Genomic DNA, 21,850 nt, shown 5'->3' on the forward strand with positions numbered 1-21,850 from the left:
GAAACAAATGGGCATTTTTTCCTAAAACAAAGATAAAACAGCTATTGTTTTAATGAGCCCTATACATAATGTTGATTTTAAAGAGCGTATCCTTACAGGAATATACGTTGCAATGGGCTATCTGAAGGGGTTTAAAATTATTACATTTGCTTTGACTGTTTAGTTATTCTCTTGAGTTTTGTAATAGGTGTAGGTTTTATTATTCTGATATATTTATGAAGGTTGTTACTGTAAGCCTTATAAATCATGTTTGTTATTTCTATTTTGCTTCACTGACTGTTACATATAATCTCGCAATGCCCATATCCTTTGGGGAATATAGACCTTACCCAAGATCCATTACGCTATTGAGAACTGCTCAGGGTTCTGAATCTGGGATACAGTGTTAAGAACTGTCCAGGGTTCTGAATCGTTTACTGAGGAAGGACTGGCTAAAAAGTTCTGAATCTATGATACATTACAGAGAACTCCATAGGGTATTAAATTGAGTATTTAAACTGGTTTCTTTCAGGAGGCAACAGCTCGTTTGCATTGAGACGAAGAAGAAAACCCAGACTGTAAATTTAAAATGGCATACAAAACACACTAGGCCCTAATTAATAATCAAAATGTGACTCATCGTGAGTTAACGGAAGGAATGAGGAACTGGTGGTTGCTTGTTTGTTCTGTGATCACGCCACGAGTCACCAATAGCGGTACACCTGTGTGGCTCCAGTCCCCTGTTGTTAAGTGCAGGCCAATTAAATGAAATGCAACACCGTGCTGTTCACGATAACCTTCCCTGCAGTGGTTCAAACAGTTTATATTCTCGTTTTTATTTATATACAAGGGAGGAAAGAGCCATTCTATATACCTATTTTAACAAAAATAAGATTAGGTTCTTTCACAGCCTGTGTACTGTACCGCTATATTTCAACACACATACACAATATATATATATATATATATATATATATATATATATATATATATATATATATATATATATATATATATAGTTTAAAAATCTTTCATATAGGTGCTGACCCAAAACGGCATAGAATATGAAAAAGTAGTCTCTGTTTAGTCATCAACCATGTTAAGTAAAAGACAAACCAAAGTCCACTTGTTTGTTGTTTGCAGAGTCTGGGTGGGTCTCACACTCAGGATGGCTCAATTGTATCGTTAATTCATTTTAGACTCTTGATGTTCAAGTACAGTACTTCATATATATATATATATATATATATATATATATATATATATATATATATATATATACGAAGTACTGTACATGTATTTATTACAGTTTGTATTTAAAACAAATGTTTTCAGCAACAAACAGATCTAACGATAATATCACTTTAGGCAACATCTTCTGGATAATCCCGTGAAAGGGACGAGTCCAAAGGTGCTTTTATACTGTAAGCATGAGCAGTCGAACAACTACCACCTCTAATTATTGAACGTCAAATTCTATAGCATGATAAACAGGAATGGTTCTAGTCGTTTATTACAGAGCTTTTTTTGTTATCAGAGTTCCGGGAGGTGTAACCCGATATGATCTCTGTTACTGTGGGTGCATTATCTGTATCCGAAGAAAGCTCAACACTGCAGATCGCTGTAGGCTTCTCTGGAGAAGTAAGAACGTTATCACTAGCATTTGTCGTTTTTACAGCCTGTCTAAACCGACGTGGATACATTATATCGGCTTTTACTTTTTTTTTAAAAAAATTTAGAACTGAGTCGGCTGCTTCTCCTACTGCAGAGACCCTGACTGATCGCCAACCCAGCAGGCTATCCTCATCCCGGCAGCAATACAGGCACAGGTGCGGTTGCCTCGTACTGCTTTCTTAGTGAAAGTGTATAGCAGGCTGAATATGTTGTTTTATTTGTATTTAACTGTGTAATTGGAGAAACGGTAGCTGTTTTTTAAATGTGTTTTTAATGCATATTTGCGTGGAATTTGAATTTATATTTGCTTTGTGTGTTTTTTTTATGATCATTCGATGCAGCCCTGAAAATGACTGGCGGGTTATTGTAGTATGTGTGTGTGTGTGTGTGTGTGTGTGTGTGTGTTTATTACAAGTTGAATTCATATACCAAAGCCAACTGTTCCTTTTATATATATATATATATATATATATATATATATATATATATATATATATATATATATATATATAAACAGCCAAATAGATTAACGCACACGGTTCTCTTGTTCAGCGATCATGTTATCCTGCTTGAAATTCTCATAAAAGTTGGAATTGGAACACACATTGGTAACTATTCATACAAAAAAAATGAAACAAAAAAATAGCGTTTTTTTTAAGCATTTATAAATATTCTCTTACACTAACAGTACTTTAAAAAAGAGAAAATGTCAAACAAGCAGGAAAAGGTTTCATAAACCGACAGTTTGATTTAATTAATCAAAATGATATTTAAAAAAGACATTCCCAAGCCAAACAGTCCTTAACCCATTACGTGCCATTGTTCTCATCTGAGGACAGGCTACTTTGTAATTTTATTGAGCATTTTTAACTGGCATCTATCTGCTTTTTATTTTAATGTTCTATTTAACTATATTGTTATTATAAATTACTAAAATTTTGTTAAAAGTTAAATCTAAATGTAATGTATCAAATTACATAAATACAGCTTCTGATTTAATAGTAAATTAACTATTTAATATGGACTTCAATAGTGTCCACCCATTGGCAGTGTGCCAGTACTGACATTCAGAACCCTGCGTCAGCAAGACAAGTTGTGTTCCAGTGCCGTATATCATGGTTGAAAAGATCTGACATTAATTAGCACCATACTGTGTTTAGGATGTGTTGTTGTTTTAATGAATACTGCAACCCCCCACCTGTCACAGGGTTTGAGGCACCAAGCAATAAGAATGTTGAGAGGTGGCTCCGTTTTATAACTACAGGCACCATTACACAAAAATGTTTTAAAAGATGAATTGGTTTGACACGGAGCAGAGGCGCTTTATTAAGTGGAGAAGCACACGTTTCTTTGAAATTCAACATTCAAAGACAGTCACTTTTAAAGAACAGTAATGTTTTTAAAATGTTGAGTTGATTAAAATACTTCAAAATCATCCCTAAATATTTTGAGACTGAGTTGCTAGGAATGTATAATTTAAATATAAATTAATTTATATATATATTGAAGTTCATGTTTTGGTTTACTGTAAACCAAAAGTTCTCTGAATCTTGAGCGAGCATTTTTTTATGAAAGGATAAATATAAAGTGATAAAAATGGTTGTATTGAACTTTGACCTGTGTGCAAATGCAGTGTCTGACGTCATATGTTATTATCAGACTTGAAAACAGATAGGCCTGGCACCAACTGATGGACAGACATTGTATTTGATTTTCTTTATTCATAACAGTGCAAGCTTTATGCTTAAAAAAACATAATGAGTACATCAGATAGCAACTAACACTGGGCTACTGCATGCCACAAAAATCCAAACCCTTAATCACAAAATAAAAAGATTTCAGGTTATCTTCTGAAACTTACTGTATGACACTGTGCTCTTCTTTCATTATTCGTGTATTATGATAATGTTAGACTATGACTGTTATCATTCACACAATGCTTGTCTGACAGAATTTTACATTTCTCATCAGAAACAACTAGCCGGCAGAGAATTAAACAATACTTTAGTTAAAGGTATTCTATGTGCCAGAACATTTTTAACTTACAGATCCGTATTTAATAGATAATAATGTAATGTCTTAGGCATTTGACTTGTGAGATCATTAATATCATAAGATAGTAATGATCTTATGCTATATATACATATGCAGATGCAGTCTCTTTAAATGCAAGAACAAGTGTTTGGCAAAACATTGAATGGAAGTTAATTCAAGCTGACAACCTGCTCCTATGCAGCTTCCTTGTTTACAAAAAATAAAACATTTAAATGCCACAAGAGCCCTGTTTTACTACAGAGCTAATAAAACAAATTACAAATGAAAAGTTGACTCCAACAATTCTAAGAAAATAGAAGCACTAACTGAGGTTTTAAAATCTATTTTCTAGCACTGGCAATGTTATTACTGGGCCTTTTCCTTCTGTTGAATATATTTAGGTTCTGCTTGAATATTGTAATATACAGATATTTTAAAGGCAAAACTTATCTGTAGTGTTGTATTTTAAATATTATTCTGAATTAAGAACCAAAATATTTGAAAGGGGGACCAGTAAACATTTGCTCTTTAAAAATAAAAAGACACTACTGTATGTTAAAGGTAAATAATAATAATAATAATAATAATAATAATAATAATAATAATAATAATAATAATAATAAACACATTAGGAAGTAACATTCTAAAGAGGAAGTTTTCCCCACATCTACACAGTGCTGTTTTTACGTGTGGACTGTGTTACCTGGGAGGAGCTAAGTGAAACAGGATCTTCACATGAATCTGTAATGGACTGCTCTGTGAGAGTTGCCAAGGCTTCGATTTCCTTCTGGCTGCAGGGTGTAGGTGGACTTTTAGGAACCCTTTACACTGATAGTCTGAGTTCGTAAATACTCTAATATTAGGGCTATAAAGTACCCTACTCTTTAAGGTGTAATGGATTACATTTTTTGTAACGGGAAAAATAACCAAAAGGAAACCATAGCAAAACCATAAGCATACCACTGTATTACCAGCAAAGACAACACAATACATTTGGAAAAACAGTAGTTCTGATGGAAGTCTGGTGTTGAAACTGGTTTTGCTAGCAACGATTCATTGTGCTACTATTGCCACATAACTCAGAACCATTGAATTGCCATTGTAATCCCCTGCATTGCAATTAAATATGATTCGGTAAGGGTCCAGCCAGCAAACAGGGACAGAAGACGTTGTTGTCTTTTAAAGTGTATGTTTTTCTTACTCTTTGTAAAGCGCTTTATGAAAATGATACAATGCATTGTATTGCATTGTAAATACAGATCATCTATAGAATTTGACTTTTCATTAAGCTGACCTTTATATTCAACATCAAAGGGAACTCAAGTTCCAGTTACATGAAAGACTAGCACACCCACGTCTGTGCTGTCATTGTTATGTCCTCATTTCAGCCAGCCTCCAATTCCATTCTCTTCGTCATTGATGCTTGCTATACCAGTCTGTCTCCTAGCAAAATAGGCATACATAACTTAACCCTGAGCAATGTATAGAAATGATTGTTAGAGGTGCAATTGTATCCTATAGCAGTTCTGAAAATGTGAATTATTAACTCCTTACACTGAACTTCAATAGCAATGCAGAAGTTAAAGGCAATAGTAGCACAGGTACTGTACAATTGCCATTGGTAGACTGATACCACAGTAACTTCAAGTTTTGATTTATCAATGGCATGAAACATTCCGCTTGATATCCACAGCAGTACCATGCTATGAATCAGTAACAGTGTGCTACTGAATCAGAATAAAAGTGTGAATACATTATCATAACAGTAGCATAGTTTAAGATGTACAACACTACTGTACTTACAACAGTTCAAAGGGATGTTTGCTGTCATGTTAATGCCCCAGACTGTCTCCATCCAGACTCACTCTTCATGAATATCCACAAAAGAAGTTTTTATTTAAATACAACTACAATAAAATAAGGAAGTAACAGATATTTGTTTAAATAAGAACTTCCACTTATAAAATGGAAATGCTAGGCAATATGATGTGTTTGTTTTCTTCCTTCATGTTCCTGCTCTAATCCCAGTGTCTATGGCAGGTGTGGACTGACTGACCTAAACCCTAACTCTGGATACTGGACCCCAAATGACGCTGTGAGGGAATTGAGGTGCTTCGAGAGGGCTAGAGGACTACTCCGTCATGTCACAGCAAAACAGGGATGGGGTGTTGAACCCTGCGTACCACCACTCCGAGACCCTGGAAATGGACAGAGGGTGCGTCCCGAGTCACTTTACACTTCGAATCAATTTGCACACATTTTAGTTAACATTATCCTGTTGATGTTGACCCCAGAATTATTTTCTATGCACATCTAATTTCCACAGATTTAAGCCTTGAACGCTGTTCGTGTAAAAAACAGGATTTCTGTCCTCCCAGCATCTCAGCTGTACTTGACTAGATTACCCTAACCCCCAGAACCTCAGATCTAACAACGTGGCCACACTGCCCCCCAGTCCCTCAGCTGTAACCACTAGGCCACATTTCCTCCCAGTCCCTCATTTCTAACCAATAGGCCACATTGCCTCCCAGTTCCTCAGTTCTAACCACTAGGCCTCATTGCCTCCCAGTCCCTCAGTTCTAAGCACTAGGACTCATTGCCTCCCAGTTCCTCAGTTCTAACCACTAGGCCTCATTGCCTCCCAGTCCCTCAGTTCTAAGCACTAGGACTCATTGCCTCCCAGTTCCTCAGTTCTAACCACTAGGCCTCATTGCCTCCCAGTCCCTCAGTTCTAAGCACTAGGCCTCATTGCCTCCCAGTTCCTCAGTTCTAACCACTAGGCCTCATTGCCTCCCAGACCCTCAGTTCTAACCACTAGGCCTCATTGCCTCCCAGTTCCTCAGTTCTAACCACTAGGCCTCATTGCCTCCCAGACCCTCAGTTCTAACCACTAGGCCTCATTGCCTCCCAGTTCCTCAGTTCTAACCACTAGGCCTCATTGCCTCCCAGTCCCTCAGTTCTAACCACTAGGCCTCATTGCCTCCCAGTTTCTCAGCTCTGGTGACTAGCCACACTGCCTCCCAGTCATGTCTCAGTGTTTACTCTTTTATCTTTCTGCAGCTCACCTCAGAGATCACAGCACCAGAACCCCTATGCGAGTGAAGACTTCAGGCCACGGTGGGACGGGGGGCCGGCAGGGAGGGGCGGCCCGGAGGTGTTGCCTCCCTATGATATGGAGCGAGGCCCCTGGGACACTACAGAGACCATCCCAATGAGACCCCTACCTTCTGAACAGGATTTTGGTGAACGGTACCCCTCCACCTCCCCCCAGGTCCACAATGGGTTTGGTGAGTGTGCTGATCTTCCATGGAATTAGGAGGGCAGGCTGCGCCAGTATACCTGACTAGCACAGTAAGATAACAATCTGGAGGCGTTTATAAATAATCTGTACATTGTTTATAACTTTCTACTGTACATACTGCATTATGAATACATTTGACATGTTATTATTATTGGATATCAATCCAGTGATAGAGCCATCCAGTCAGATCTATTTCTTAGTCTATACTTGTTATTTTATTATTTCTTCACTTTTACTTGACCAAGCTCATTGCATTTTCTGTGGACTAGCCCTTTCATACCTCTTCAAGGGAGTTTATATGGACTGTGTCCTATCTCATGCTCAATGGGATACCTATCCACATGGGTACATTGTGACTGTGCTGTTAAGAACTGTAATAAAACAGAGTGAGAATCAGCCATTAAGATAATCATTCATGGGTAAAGAGATCTGCTAATAAATGAGTAACAAGTATGTCAGTAGCATTCATGTCCCCCTGCCCCTGCTGAGCTAGCACTATGAAAACATCCATCACCATGATCGACATCCACAGTATGTGACTTAACACTGACAAGCATCCCGATATATACTCACATTCTGAGACTATCAATAACTTGGACAGAAATTGAAGTTTCTTCACAACTGCACAAGCAATTCTCTAGACAGGACGTTCTAAATGTTACTTGACATACGCCTCCACTTTGTGCCCCATCCCCAGGGATATTAAATAGCATTCTGCAGAATTGTTACCTGATTATAAACGACTGACCTCTGTGTATTTATTCTTAAGACAAATTGTGTTGCAATGCTGATAACAAACAACAAACTAATCTGTTTATAAGATGAAAGAGTTTTAAAGCTTGATGTATCTTGAGGCAGGGCTACAACTATGGCTGGTTAGAATTAGAAATGTGTAGCGTGGAGACTACCACTGTGATTTTATATAGGAACAGATATTATGGGAAACCTAAGAGATATCGCCACTAATTCAATAGTTTGAATGCCATTCTTCTTATGCTCTGTTTGGAATCTAACACCACCTGCAAAAATCATTTAAATATCAGTGATATCACAGGAGGCAGTCACACAAAGCAGAACACTTGAGTCATAATCGTTCACATAATAAATATGTGTGATTATTCAATGCATTTTGACACCTCAGTGTCAATATTGATGTTGAATTTGACGTCAACAGTAAATGTTGACAGTAACCATGTGATATTTCCAAATTCAGTGTTCACCTGACACCCTCCTCTTTTTCTCTTTCTTGCTCTCTCTTATTGGCAGATAACAGGGCAGCAGTGTGGAGTAGTGATTAGGGCTCTGGACTCTTGACCGGAGGGTCATGGGTTCAATCCCCGGTGGGGACACTGCTGCTGTACCCTTGAGCAAGGTACTTTACCTAGATTGCTCCAGTAAAAACCCAACTGTATAAATGGGTAATTGTATGTAAAAATAATGTGATATCTTGTAAGTCGCCCTGGATAAGGGCGTCTGCTAAGAAATAAATTATTTTATAACCCAGGGTTCGAGTGGGAACCAGCCAATGAGAACAGCTTGGCACCCCCAGGCTGGCAGCAAAACTCCCTTGAGGGCCATCAAGCATACAGACAAGGAGGTGAACAGCAACCCTTCACTGGACCCCATTCCCACGGTCAACACAGACACCCCTGTACCACACACATACAGACACGGTGTATTCCTGGCAGAAATCGCCTCAAAAACACTTTAATTGTGTGGTAACTCAGCGATATCATTGATTAACCATACCAGGAAGGAGTGGAGTTCACAGGGAAATTCTCATACGTACTAACATTCCCAAAAAAACAGTTCCTTGTAATTATTCAGCTTATAAATATAGTTGGATCTAGGTCTACACATGACATAAAGTACATATAGCATTGGCAAACAAAGCCTGTATATGTTTCTTGTATATTTCATATATATTTTGTTTCAGCAAATTCAATACATTATAGAGAACTCTGTGTTCAAGGGCATTCCACAGTTCAGTATAGCAGTGTTGTTGAAGCAGCCCTTTGAGTGTACAAGAGATTAACTGAAGAGAAGAAGGGATTTGTTTAGAGCCAGGCTCATTAACCTTTGAGCCCACAGCACAGGAGAAGTCCCTTCTGAGAAATAAAGCCCAGCTCTCAAAGTCCAAGGTAGTTTTAACTGTAAGATCCTACTGGTATACAGGAAATCCACTATTGTCAAAATGTAATAAACTGAAGCAGCCTTCTTATCCCTGTCACTCTGTTGCTTGCTTTTGTGTCGTGCTTTGGCTTTTGATGCTTTAATATTTGAAAGGAGAGGGAAAGGTGCCAGGGTGTAGGGGAGATTGCGTTTGTAATGACTGTGTTCTGCCGGCAGGAGAGAGCTCGGTGAGGCAGCGAGGAGTACGGAAATACAGCCTCTTCCCTACAGGAACGCTGAGCACCTCCGCACTGGAAAGGCTGGGATTTAAAGAGGATGAGTTCCAGGATGTGTTGGAGGAAGGTACAATAACACCTTCTATCATAAAAAAAACAATCCCACACACAGCAATGTGATAATCCCTATAGAAAGACCATAGGTCTGTTAGATGACTCAATAAAGCACAGTACATTTATAGCATATAAATATTATGGCAAAAATGGCTGTGCTGAGCTCTTCTAAGTGTAACACTGAAGAGACAGCATTGTAATTCTATTCATTCTCTTATTTGTCCAGAGAGACAGGATCTGGTCAGAGAGCTGGCTGCCATGTCCTCCAGGGATCGTGTCCGAGCTGTCCGCCAGCTACCCATGAACCTCCAGGAGAAGGACCAGATCAGGTGGGTGGGGCACACCAAAGGTTACCCCTCATTTTTAGTTTTCTCACCGGCATGAACTGAAATGAAGCACACAGTCCCTAAATATTGTACCCAAGTATCGGATAGTTAATAACGTCTTTGTAGGTTTTACCTGGTCTCCAACAGGACTTGTAAATGTTATCAGATGTGTCCTGTCATTCTCATTATGCAAACATGGCCTTTTTAGCTGCAATGCTTTCTAAATTATTTGTCTGCTGTGGTTTAATAATTAAACAGCAGCTTATGTTGCTGTTTACACACAGATGAACACAGGAGTCACTGAGAATGAATCAAATTGTCACTTTTAATGCTGCAAATACAATTTAACCACGTGTACAATAAGTGCAGATCAAGTTACCTTCTAGAGAACACAATAAAATGCATTTTTTTTTTGTTAAAAATATAGTAGGTGCCTTTATGTTTCTAAATGAAACCTCCCTTGATGAAACATGTTGGTAATGATAACAACTGCTGAAACCTGTAGCTAGGGGTTTCTTTCTGGTGATTGTTAGTATAACCACAGGTATTTATTGGTCGTCAGGGAGTCCTCTTGGCAAGAATCTGTTGCAAGTGTGTTTCCTATATGTACATATATGTTTCAGTCAGAATTGGGTAAGACTGCAGCTAGGCTATTTTGATAGAGGCTGGTGGTACTTAGTCATGATGCAAAAAATCTCTCCTCTCTTATGTTCATGATCCCCTGTGGTGTCGTTCCTAGGAAGAAAGTGCTGCTTAAGAAGACGTCTGAGAAACAGCACCAGGAACAGAACTGCTGTACGGACTGCTCACAGAACGTTTCAATGGTGAGAGCCAGAGAGACATACCGCAATACACTGACCAAACATGCAGCCTATATAGAAATGCAACATCTTGTTTATAAGGATGCCCTGCCACAGTTTGAACTCCTCGTTCCTGTTACTAACTGGCACGGAGTTCTGTGTAGGTTGTGGTTTGTTGAATGAGCAGTGCTCCTGTACTGACCCTCCTCTGCTCTTTGTCTCTCCCTCTATCAGTCTTTTAGGAGATGCGGTGCCAGCTTCTCCGCCGTGCCCCAGGCTCTGCAGCTCTGGCAGGGCACCCTGAAGGAGATCGGGGGTAAGTTTGGCACCAGTGTCCTCTCCTACTTCCTCTTCCTAAAATGGCTGCTCATGTTCAACATCTTCTCCTTCCTGGTCAACTTCGGCTTCATCACCGTGCCACAGCTGCTTGACCACGAGGCCAAGAACACTGGGACATTCCGCGGGCTGGAGATACTGACCGGAGCGGTGAGTGACCAAATAGTACTATGAGTGTGAGTCTATGAGTGAGTCTAGGGGTGATGTCCAGATTCAGAAACCTTCTAATAGGTTCTATTCATTTAATCTTAAAACTGTCCAAACTAAATACAGACAGGGCTTACATGCTTCAAAATATATTTTGCACCAGTGGTATAAAAGTCAACATCTAATATTTATCTATAAATTGCCTTTATTTTTATTGTTTAAATAAAAGAAATCTGTGATTCAGACAGTGCTCTTGGTATGTTTTTTTGTACAGTATTTGTATATCTCTGTCCCCAGGGTTATTTCAGCAACTCTGTGCTGTATTACGGTTTCTACTCAAATGGCACAGTGTCTGGGGGTAGTGCTAGCGGTAACTCCACATCCGGGATGCCTCAGTACAACATGCAGTTGGCATACTTCTTCACCATCGGAGCCTACTTGGTTCTGTGCTGCATTAGCCTTGTCTACAGGTGAGTCGCCTGCCCTACCAGTCTATACCTTTTGATATCATAACATTTAGCTATGTTTGACAGTCTGAAAATCATTTTTATATTGAGGATAAGGAATGGCTTGGATCCCAGACAGCTTGTACAGAAAAACAGAAGTATGCATTGTTTCTAGTCACCTGTAACTACATGCTTTTCAATGATTCCCTTAACTCTGCCAGAGGGTTACTGTTGTAGTATTGCAATATATCCCACTGATGTAACATGGTGGAGGCTGGGCACGAACATCCACAGTGCAAAAGAGCTGGGGGACAGGACAGAATCCACAACGGCACACAACACTGCCCGTTACACACACATAACACAATTTCCTATCTGATTGCACTTTACTAGTAACACCAGTAGATTTCTACTTAGAATGGGTGGAATTAAATGTAAACCAAAGATGAGCAGCAAATTGAAAATGTGGTTAAAAACATTTTCTATTGTATTTTACTCATATTTGATGTGCAAATAAATCTCCCTCACATACGATTGGTTAGCAGCTAGCAATTTACAGTTTACATTGACAGTACTATCTTGAACACAGTAAATAAAAGGCAGACAGGTCAGTGTTTTGAGAACCAGAGGGGAGCTATGTAATAAGGTGGCACTAGTATTCTGGAATAGAAACAATGTACATTCAATTTAGATTGCAGATTTAGAACATTGTTAGAAGATTCTGTGGCAATCCAGAATATTATCATTTTAAAAACAGACCTCTCTCTCTCTCTCTCTAGCGCTGCACGCTCGTTCCGGGAGAACTTCATGCTGGCTGGGGCTGTGGTCGGCAATGCTGGGAGGCTGCTGAGCAGCTGGGACTTCAGTGTAGTCAACGAGAAAGCTGTGCGTCTGAGGCAGGACAACCTGCGCACACAGCTCAAGGTGGGGCAGCGGGAGGGAGTGCAGCTCCCAGTGCTCAAATACCCAATACCTTTTTTTTTCTTTGTTGCCAAAATGCCATATCTGGGTTAAGGAGTTTCAGGTCTATAGATAGATATAGATATAGATAGATATAATCTAGGCTAGATCAGCCAAAATTTCTTTATAGACGCATCAGCTGTCCATTTGCTTTCCTGGCAATACACTTCTGTGGATAAGAGGATGCTGCCGTATAGTATACCATAAACTTGACTTAAATGAATGAATGAATGAATGAATGAATGAATGAATGAATAATAACAAGGCTGTGGTATAGACACACAGCCCTCTCCTCATCGGTCTTTTTCACACTCATGCTCTCTCTTCCTCCAGGAGTCACTGGCTGAGAAGACCAATGAGAATCTTTCGCTCACGTTATCCCAGAAACTCGCTCGCTTTGGGATCCACGTGGCTGCTTGGCTCGTTTCCACAGGGATGGCTGCAGGCTGCTGCGCCGGCGTCTACTTCCTGTGTTGCTACAACATGAATGTGAGTCACTTACTGAGCAACACCTCTGAAGCCCCTGTCTCCCCTGCTGGAGTCACTTCCTTAAAATTGACACCTGGAAACTTTCATGGCGACATCATGAGGTATTTTAGTATGATGGGAAATTCACTTCCCAGCTGGATCATTCCAGCTCATGTGGACCAAATCCTGGGGAGGTGTTTCCTTCACTTGTGCTTGAGTTGGAATGTTCTGCAGTAATGGAGCTATCGTGTCTGTCCCGACTCGGTTTCTTACCCTCTCTATCTGTGGTCTCTCAGTTGATCAATAAGTCCCCTGCATCCCAGAGCCTGACAGCCGAGGCAGGCACTCTGCTCCTCCCCGTCGTGGTGTCCCTCATCAACCTGGTCATCCCACTCCTCTACTCCCTGTTCAAGAAGGTGGAGCCCTTCACCTTCCCCCGGCACCAGATCTACGCTCTCATCATTAGGTATGTGCATCTCCCCCTCCAGGATTTCATAGGGGCTCTCCTCTCTCCCTTCACCTTCACTGCAAACAATATTAAGGAATCCAAGATAACTAACTTCCTTGTTTTGAGTTTAAAATGCCTCATCAAAACAACATATATATATATCAAATTTGTTGGTACCCTTACAGCTCATTGAAATAATGCTTCATTCCTCCTGAAAAGTGATGAAATTAAAAGCTATTTTATCATGTATACTTGCATGCCTTTGGTATGTCATAGAATAAAGCAAAGAAGCTGTGAAAAGAGATTAATTATTGCTTATTCTACAAATATATTCTAAAATGGCCTGGACACATTTGTTGGTACCCCTTAGAAAAGATAATAAATAATTGGATTATAGTGATATTTCAAACGAATTAGTTTCTTTAATTAGTATCACACATGTCTCCAATCTTGTAATCAGTCATTCAGCCTATTTAAATGGAGAAAAGTAGTCACTGTGCTGTTTGGTATCATTGTGTGCACCACACTGAACATGGACCAGAGAAAGTAAAGGCAAGAGTTGTCTGAGTAGATCAGAAAGAAAATAACAGACAAGCATGGTAAAGGTAAAGGCTACAAGACCATCTCCAAGCAGCTTGATGTTCCTGTGACAACAGTTGCAAGTATTATTAAGAAGTTTAAGGTCAAGGGGGCTCCCGAGTGGCGCATCCAGTAAAGGCGCTCCTCGCAGGATGTGCCCTATAGCCTGGAGATCGCTGGTTCGAATCCAGGCTATGTCACAGCTGACCGTGACCGAGAGTTCCTAGGGGGCGGCGCACAATTGGCTGAGCGCTGCCCGGGTAGGGAGGGCTTAGGTCGGCAGGGGAATCCACGGCTCACCGCGCATCAGCGACCCCTGTGGCTGATAGGGCGCCTGTGGCTCTGCAGCGGAGCCGCCAGATCTGTGTTGTCCTCCGGCACTATAGGTCTGGTAGCATTGCTGTGGATCTGCAGTGCGAAAAATGACGGCTTGGAAGGAGCACGTTTCGGAGGACACGTGTTTCAGCCTCCGTTTCCTGAGTCGGCGGGGGGTTGCGAGCGGTGAGCCGGGGATACAGATAATAATTGGGCATGCTAAATTGGGGTGAAAACCGGGGTAAAAATAATTGGCGACGACTAAATTAAAAAAAAAAAAAAAAAAAAAAGAAGTTTAAGGTCCATGGAACCGTAGGCAACCTCCCTGGGCGCGGCCGCAAGAGGAAAATCGACCCCAGATTGAACAGAAGGATAGTGCGAATGGTAGAAAAAGAACCAAGGATAACTGCCAAAGAGATACAAGCTGAACTCCAAGGTGAAGGTACATCAGTTTCTGATCGCATTATCCGTCGCTTTTTGAGCGAAAGTGGGCTCCATGGAAGAAGACCCAGGAGGACTCCACTTTTGACAGAAAAACATAAAAAAGCCAGACTGGAATTTGCTAAAATGCATATTGACAAGCCACAATCCTTCTGGGAGAATGTCCTTTGGACAGATGAGTCAAAACTGGAGCTTTTTGGCAAGTCACATCAGCTCTATGTTCACAGACAAAAAAATGAAGCTTTCAAAGAAAAGAACACCATACCTACAGTGAAACGTACTGCCCAGTGTCAGAAAGCTCTCTCAGTCGCAGGTCATGGGTCCTCCAACAGGATAATGACCCAAAACACACAGCTAAAAGCACCCAAGAATGGATAAGAACAAAACATTGGACTATTCTGAAGTGGCCTTCTATGAGTCCTGATCTGAATCCTATCGAACATCTATGGAAAGAGCTGAAACTTGCAGTCTGGAGAAGGCACCCATCAAACCTGAGACAGCTGGAGCAGTTTGCTCAGGAAGAGTGGGCCAAACTACCTGTTAACAGGTGCAGAAGTCTCATTGAGAGCTACAGAAAACGTTTGATTGCAGTGATTGCCTCTAAAGGTTGTGCAACAAAATATTAGGTTAGTGGTCCCATCATTTTTGTCCATGCCATTTTCATTTGTTTTATTATTTACAATATCATGTTGAATAAAAAATCAAAAACAAAGTCTGATTTCTATTAAATATGGAATAAACAATGGTGGATGCCAATTACTTTTGTCAGTTTCAAGTTATTTCAGAGAAAATTGTGCATTCTTCGTTTTTTGTGGAGGGGTACCAACAAATTTGAGCACGTCTGTATACAGTATATATACAGTATATATATAGAGAGAGAGAGGGAGAGAGAGAGGGAGAGAGAGAAAGAGAAAACTATTCATTTAAACTCAGATCCAGCAATAACATTAATATCATCTCTTACCCTGTCCGTCTGTCTGTCTGTCCGCCCCCAGGAACGTTCTTCTGAAGATGTCCATCTTGGCTATGCTCTGCTACTTCTGGCTGGAACAAGTTGTGGAAAATGATAACATCAATGTGCGTATACTGTAGAAACATAATAATGGAGTCTTTGTTTTTTAATACATTGTCATTCCTGCAATTCTGACAAAGCAGGATGTACAGTGTAGTAATACTTATGAAATCATCCCTTTACAAACCTTTCAACTATATATCTTTCTCAATGTATTCAAATATTATGAATTGGTATATACAGTATGTTTCTTTTACTATAACTACATATACCACCATGTGTTGTATTGTTAGGGTTGTGCAGGAATGTTTGTAAATGGAGCTGAGCTCAGTGGTTTATGATGTGGTCCCCAGTGTTGTGTGTTGTATTGTTAAGGTTGTGTAGGAATTTTTGTCAATGGAGCTGAGCTCAGTGGTTTACGATGTGGTCTGCAGTGTTATATTGTTAAGGTTGTGTAGGAATGTTTGTGAATGGAGCTGAGCTCAGTGGTTTATGATGTGGTCCGCAGTGCTGGGAGACGTTCGTGGGGCAGGATATCTACAGGCTCATCATCATCGACTTCATTTTCTGTCTCCTGGGCTCCTTCTTCGGGGAGTTCCTGCACAAGTGAGTACTGACTTGCTATTTAGGAATTGCTACATGACATGTATTGTATATTTTATTGTTTAATTCTTGTCCGCACAAAGTTTTCTTTTTATAAATTTCCCCAAAGCAGAGCAAAATGCTGATCAAATACTGTTCTCAAATACATACAATCCTCAAATAAAGTTCCCTGTTTAGGTTACACAATTATTATATGCTGAATAAGAATAAGTCTTGTGTAGTGTAGCATTATTGTGTATAATTCTATTATCCTCTCCCTCCTCCTTCCCAACTTCAGTGTGATCGGGACAAAGTGCCTGAGTGGTCTAGGAGTTCCGGAGTTTGACATTGCGCGGAACGTTCTAGACTTGATCTACGCACAGACTCTAGCCTGGTAAGCTTCTCTCCATTTTCAGCTGCTCCTGTGCAGCAGTGCCATCTAGTGGCAAGTGCGATCATTATTTTTTTTTTAAGTTTGCACCACTGCAAAGTTTGACCCCACTAACCATGTTCCTAAAACTTTGAGTAGATCTTGTAACAAAAAGTAAATATTATTATAATTATTATTGCAGGATTGGGATTTTCTTCTCTCCGCTGCTGCCTGCCATTCAGATCATAAAACTCTTCCTGATCTTTTACCTTAAAAAGGTAAGATGTGTAAAAGACTTTTTTTGCCAGTAGGGCTACCTTATTTCTTTCCTTTATTTTGTCTCTACTCATTATACCAGGTTAGGTGTCAAACCATGAAAGATAACTTGCTTAATAAATTGTGTCCCAAGTGGAAAGCTTTTTCAGAAGTCTGCAATTTGTTTTTTTTAATGCCTGATGCCTTTAATACATTAAGGTGAGCTTGATGCAGAACTGCCAACCTCCTAAGCGATCGTGGCGGGCAGCTCAGATGATGACCACCTTCATCCTCCTCCTCTTCTTCCCATCCTTCTCCGGGGCGCTGTCCGTGGTGGCATTCATTGTCTGGAGGTAGGGCTCTCTGGAATCACTGGCCGCTCTGTGGGATTCAATGGAATAACAATACAGTGCTACTCTGTATGTTAATCCCCACATCTGTGGCAACATTCAGTCACATTTTCTACAGGGCCAATGGCAACTACCAAGACTGGTACTGCACCATTTATGAGGGTAAAATGAAGAACAAATATCCCAGCTGTTTGTCTGCATTTGTAGTAGATAGTATGTTGCTCATGTTTGAAGATGATTATCTATTAAGGGATATAATGATACTAAGTGAGCAAGGGGTCCCCTTGTCATACTTGCTTGCTGTTTCACTCGTTGGGGTGCAGTGCATGACACCATTGAATCGACTGAACTAGTCATGCCTGCCTCATCCTGTCACTCTCCCTGCCCTCTCCCCTGTTTCAGGAAGGCCCCCTCTGAGTCCTGTGGTCCGTTCCGAGGGCTGGCTGTACCCTACGATGCCGTGTCTCAGTGGATGGATTCTGTGGATATCGATTTCCACGGGTCCAGTTGTGCTGTGTGGATCTACAATAACCTGATCAAAAGCGTCCTGTTCTTCCTCATCATCACACTCCTTGTCTTGTGGGTACCTGTTGATTTAAATACAGGAGCTACTCCCCTTTTCAGGGATGAAAGCATTCAGATGGATTTCTCCTAAAAATGTTGGTCTGTTTTTAGCACTATGCTGCTGTTTGCTGATTTAAGCGTTTAACCTTATGTATGTTATAAAATTAAACACAGATTTCAATATCAGTTTAAAATCTGCAGTATTTCACTGCACACACAACAGATTGTGATACTTACTATGTGTGTTTTGTCTGACAGCAGTGCTTATATAACAGCTAGTTCCTTATTAAATCTGGTTATTTTTTTTAATGAAAACATGAAGCTTGATGAACAGTTCTATCATCTCTCTCTCGCTCTCTCTCTCCCTCTCTCTCTCTCTCTCTCCCTCTCTCTCTCTCTCTCAGGATTCTGATCTACCTTTACTGGCAGATCGTAGCAGGGCGCAAAGTCCTCATCGTCCTTCTTCAGGAACAGATCTCTAACGTGAGTCTGTTTCTCATTCACAAGTTCCTTTTTGCAACTCCTTCCTTGATGACAGTTTGCTAGCCTCAAAAGCATGCCTGGTCTTGTTCAACATGCCCCGAAGGTCATTAAAGCATGTTCCTGCTTCCTGCTTGACATCTCCTTAACATCCCCTTATAAACGTTCACCATGGTATTTGAGCAGTTTTACCATGCATTTACCATAGTTTATCATAGGTTTGCCATGTTTATTAATTTGTCTTACCATACCTTGCTATTCTTTACAATGCTTACCCATGCTTTACCATGCTTTCACTATGTTTTATTACACTTTTCTATAGTGTGGTAAACTTTTATAAAGGTCTTTACATTCACTTATAGCTCAAAAGGCTATTGACAAGGCCCACTTCTATTCTGATAAAGCTGAGTGTGCAGAAGTCTAAATTATGTAATATAGTGATAATACACCAATATTTACTTAAGTGTAAAATAACATGATTTTGGTATCATTTTGTTCTTACATATGAATTGCATTGAGTAAGAAAACACATACAATGGGGACTTCTCATTTCAGGAGGGGAAGGACAAGACTTTCCTGTTAGAGAAGATAGAGAAGCTGAAGGCTCAGATCAGCGCTCAAACAGCACAGAGAGGAGGGGCAGAGGTCAGTGACCCTCACTGGGGTCAGTGAACAATGCTTTCTGCATGGCAGTCTTAACAATGCACCATGGGCAAAAGTAAAACTCAACAAAAATCAAGCATACATTGGAGCATTAACTTTCACTAGATACTTACTTACAGTTACTTTTCCTCCTTGCAGGTGAGCCACCGCACCGGTTCGAGAGCTTTCCAAAGGAGCCGGAGAAGGAGTCAGGATCGGGGTTCAAGAGGCTTAGAGAGAGGCAGGGTGTCAACTGTTGACCAGGGTTCAAGAAGCCCCGGAAGGGGCAGGATGCCTGAATATGAGCCGCGTTCCAGAGGAAGGGACACAGCATTGCCTGGATATGTACAGGAGGGTATAGGGACTGCCTCCATGCTGGTGAGTATGGGGCGGGACAGGGCAGCGGGCCTCCACACAGCTAGCCTTAACAGCATGCCGCTTCTGCAGGTAGAAAGTCAATCTCCTTTACAAGCTTTTAGAACAAGAGCTACACTATAAAACATATTATCGCTCCAAAGCAGTTGATTTAATATTTCTTGATTTCAGTTTAGATTGCTTGCCTGTCATTTATAAACAATGGTAGTACAAAAAAAGTATTTTGCAAACACACATCTAAAAATATATAGAAAACTAAAATTCATAAAGGTTCTGATGAATTTTCATTTGGATATATATATATTTTTTACCACCGCTGCCTCTAAAAGCGGTCCAAGAAAAAGAACTCTCAAAATGGAAAATGGGCTGTTTCTGCATTTCCAAGCACTGTGGGCTTGAACTTCGCCTTTCTTTACTTTGCATGCTTGCCTTGCAACACTTCTTGCAGGTGGATTGCAAATGGTAACACAAGTAACTTGAGCTCATTAAACCCAATCCAAAGCACCCATAATCTCTGCTTGTGTAGTGTCAGGTAAAGTCTTTACCACATGTATTTTATTGTTGAATCTATTACAGATCCTTCTGGAGCAGTGGAATGTGATGCAGCTAGCTTGCACACTATACATGGGTGCTAGGACCTGCATTCATATACTGTCTGCAGCTGATAAGCAAGGGCTCAGAAGGGTGAAGTGTAACAGATTACATTGTTAAGAGGCTCCCTAAGGGATGTTAGGCAGCTGGTTTGCAGCAGACTCCGCCAGATTCAAATTAAAGTTCCTTTAATGTGTGTAGGTTAGTGGGCTGCCATTGTTTCCATGCATGACTAGCCTTACCTTTATCCCATGGACTGAACCCCCTTTGCTTTTTCAGGGCTCGGAGAGGGAATATCCAGGAAGAGCCGATTACCTGCAGGAAGGTGAGTCTAAAACACCGGTCAATATCCAGGAGTCCAGGTGGAGCATATATTCCAAAAGTATTATTTTGAAAACACAATGAAGTAAAATCTTTTTTTTTTTTTAATTTAGAGTGAACAATTATTATTTCTATTTATTTTTCCCTCAATTTGGAATGTCCAGTTATGTTTTTTCTCCTCACCGCAGCGAGTCCCCACACAGCACAGACGTTCTGAGGGCGTGTGAGCGTCCTCCGATCTCACAAGCCTAAAGCCAGAATCGATTTTACGCCGAGCAATCCAGAGCAGAGGTGGTCGGGTTACCGATTCCGGAGAACAGAGACCAGCCCTGCCTCTTATCCACTGAATGTGCTCTGTGTCTGGCCAGTAGGGTTGGCTGTTGCGCAGCGAGGAGAAAGAGTCCCTGCCAGTTTCCCATCCCCCACCGCTGGAGCATCCAAGCCAATGTGACGCCCCCTTCGGAGTCCCCAGCAAAGTTCGGCCTCTTTGCGCAGCCTGGATGCGAACCGGCGCTGTCCAAGCTGTGTAACTCATCCTGCGCTCCCAGCGGCAGCACTTAAACTGGATGAGCCACTCAGGGACAATGAAGTGAAATCTTGCACATTAACAGTGAACTAATACTTTTTGTGTTGTACACAAATGGCTGACTAGCAATAAAAAGACATGAGACAGCAGGTAGGTCTCATGTGTAAATTTATGGTAGGCAAGCTTGCTTCAGTCAAAAGCACCCAATGTGTAATCTCAAAACTTGTTACAACCTTTTAAAATGCACAATATCTCTTTCTCTACAGATCCGTACTCCCAGGAAGACAGCACAGGGCCCCCTGTCCCCAGTGCATTGGTGCAGGCTCTTCTCGCACGGAGGCAGGCTGAGGAAGAGGATGAAGAGGAGGGATATTAAAGATAGTGGATTAATCCAGCACCTTAGACAAGCCGCACAGTTCTCTTGCGTGGAGCAACCTGGTTGTATTCAGCACCTCTTTGCACCTGCGTGTGGCTGACCTAGCATAGCGATTGATAACGTTCATTATCAAAAACTCCACTTTCTGTACTTGAATGCTTTAAACCTGAGTGTCTTCCAGTCGTAGAGATTTAGTTTTTTTTTTAATTGCAAAAAGAATGTCGATTTTGAATTCATATATTTGAAACATATTTAAATACAGCAGATTTTAAATGTGAAAAGTGTGTTTGTGGGGTTTTTTTTATTCCCAAAATGGAAACCTTCTTTCTAAGCTTTAGAATAACTGGATGATTCCTTAAGAGATTGGGAAGTGTTGATACAGTATTTAAACTCTGAAGCAAAGGATATAACTTCAGAAACACTGACATTAGTCCACACAAGTTATTCACATACTGTGAATGTAGCTCATTGAGACCGCTTGTTCTTATAATTCACATACCTGATTGGTCATTTGTATCGCTCATTCCCATTTGTTGCATTTCATGTATCATTGTATATGCTATGGATGCAGGTCATGGGCGTGTACCTGATCACAACTGCAATGTATAGAGGTCGTGTCTCCATGATAGGGTGGGAAGTGAATTTGTTTAAGAGAACAGATCCAGAACACATCCTGCTGGAATACTTGGG

The 21,850-nt window shown here is 40.7% G+C and overlaps 1 protein-coding gene across 5 annotated transcripts; it reads left to right on the top strand.

Moving 5' to 3' along the window:
• The first annotated feature begins 1,532 nt into the window (after nt 1–1,532).
• LOC117418226 (transmembrane channel-like protein 5) lies at nt 1,533–21,441 on the top strand. Of its 5 annotated transcripts, none has more exons than XM_059035599.1 (24): nt 1,533–1,620; nt 1,719–1,808; nt 5,728–5,902; nt 6,748–6,974; nt 8,493–8,585; nt 9,338–9,463; nt 9,677–9,779; nt 10,516–10,600; nt 10,811–11,062; nt 11,357–11,529; nt 12,285–12,429; nt 12,799–12,954; nt 13,230–13,399; nt 15,712–15,793; nt 16,237–16,334; nt 16,609–16,704; nt 16,883–16,958; nt 17,155–17,288; nt 17,688–17,864; nt 18,254–18,332; nt 18,885–18,974; nt 19,131–19,349; nt 20,217–20,262; nt 21,051–21,441. In XM_059035599.1, the coding sequence occupies exons 3-24, from the start codon at nt 5,829–5,831 to the stop codon at nt 21,158–21,160; spliced, it is 2,811 nt and encodes a 936-aa protein (XP_058891582.1). In that variant the 5' UTR covers nt 1,533–1,620; nt 1,719–1,808; nt 5,728–5,828; the 3' UTR covers nt 21,161–21,441. The 5 variants fall into 5 exon arrangements, with proteins under 5 accessions (XP_058891582.1, XP_058891580.1, XP_058891581.1 ...); XM_059035597.1 differs by having other exon boundaries at nt 1,719–1,802; XM_059035598.1 differs by having other exon boundaries at nt 1,533–1,808.
• The last annotated feature ends 409 nt before the right edge of the window (nt 21,442–21,850 follow it).

The sequence above is a fragment of the Acipenser ruthenus genome, chromosome 13 (assembly GCF_902713425.1).
Source record: "Acipenser ruthenus chromosome 13, fAciRut3.2 maternal haplotype, whole genome shotgun sequence".
NCBI classification, from domain to species: Eukaryota; Metazoa; Chordata; class Actinopteri; order Acipenseriformes; family Acipenseridae; genus Acipenser; species Acipenser ruthenus.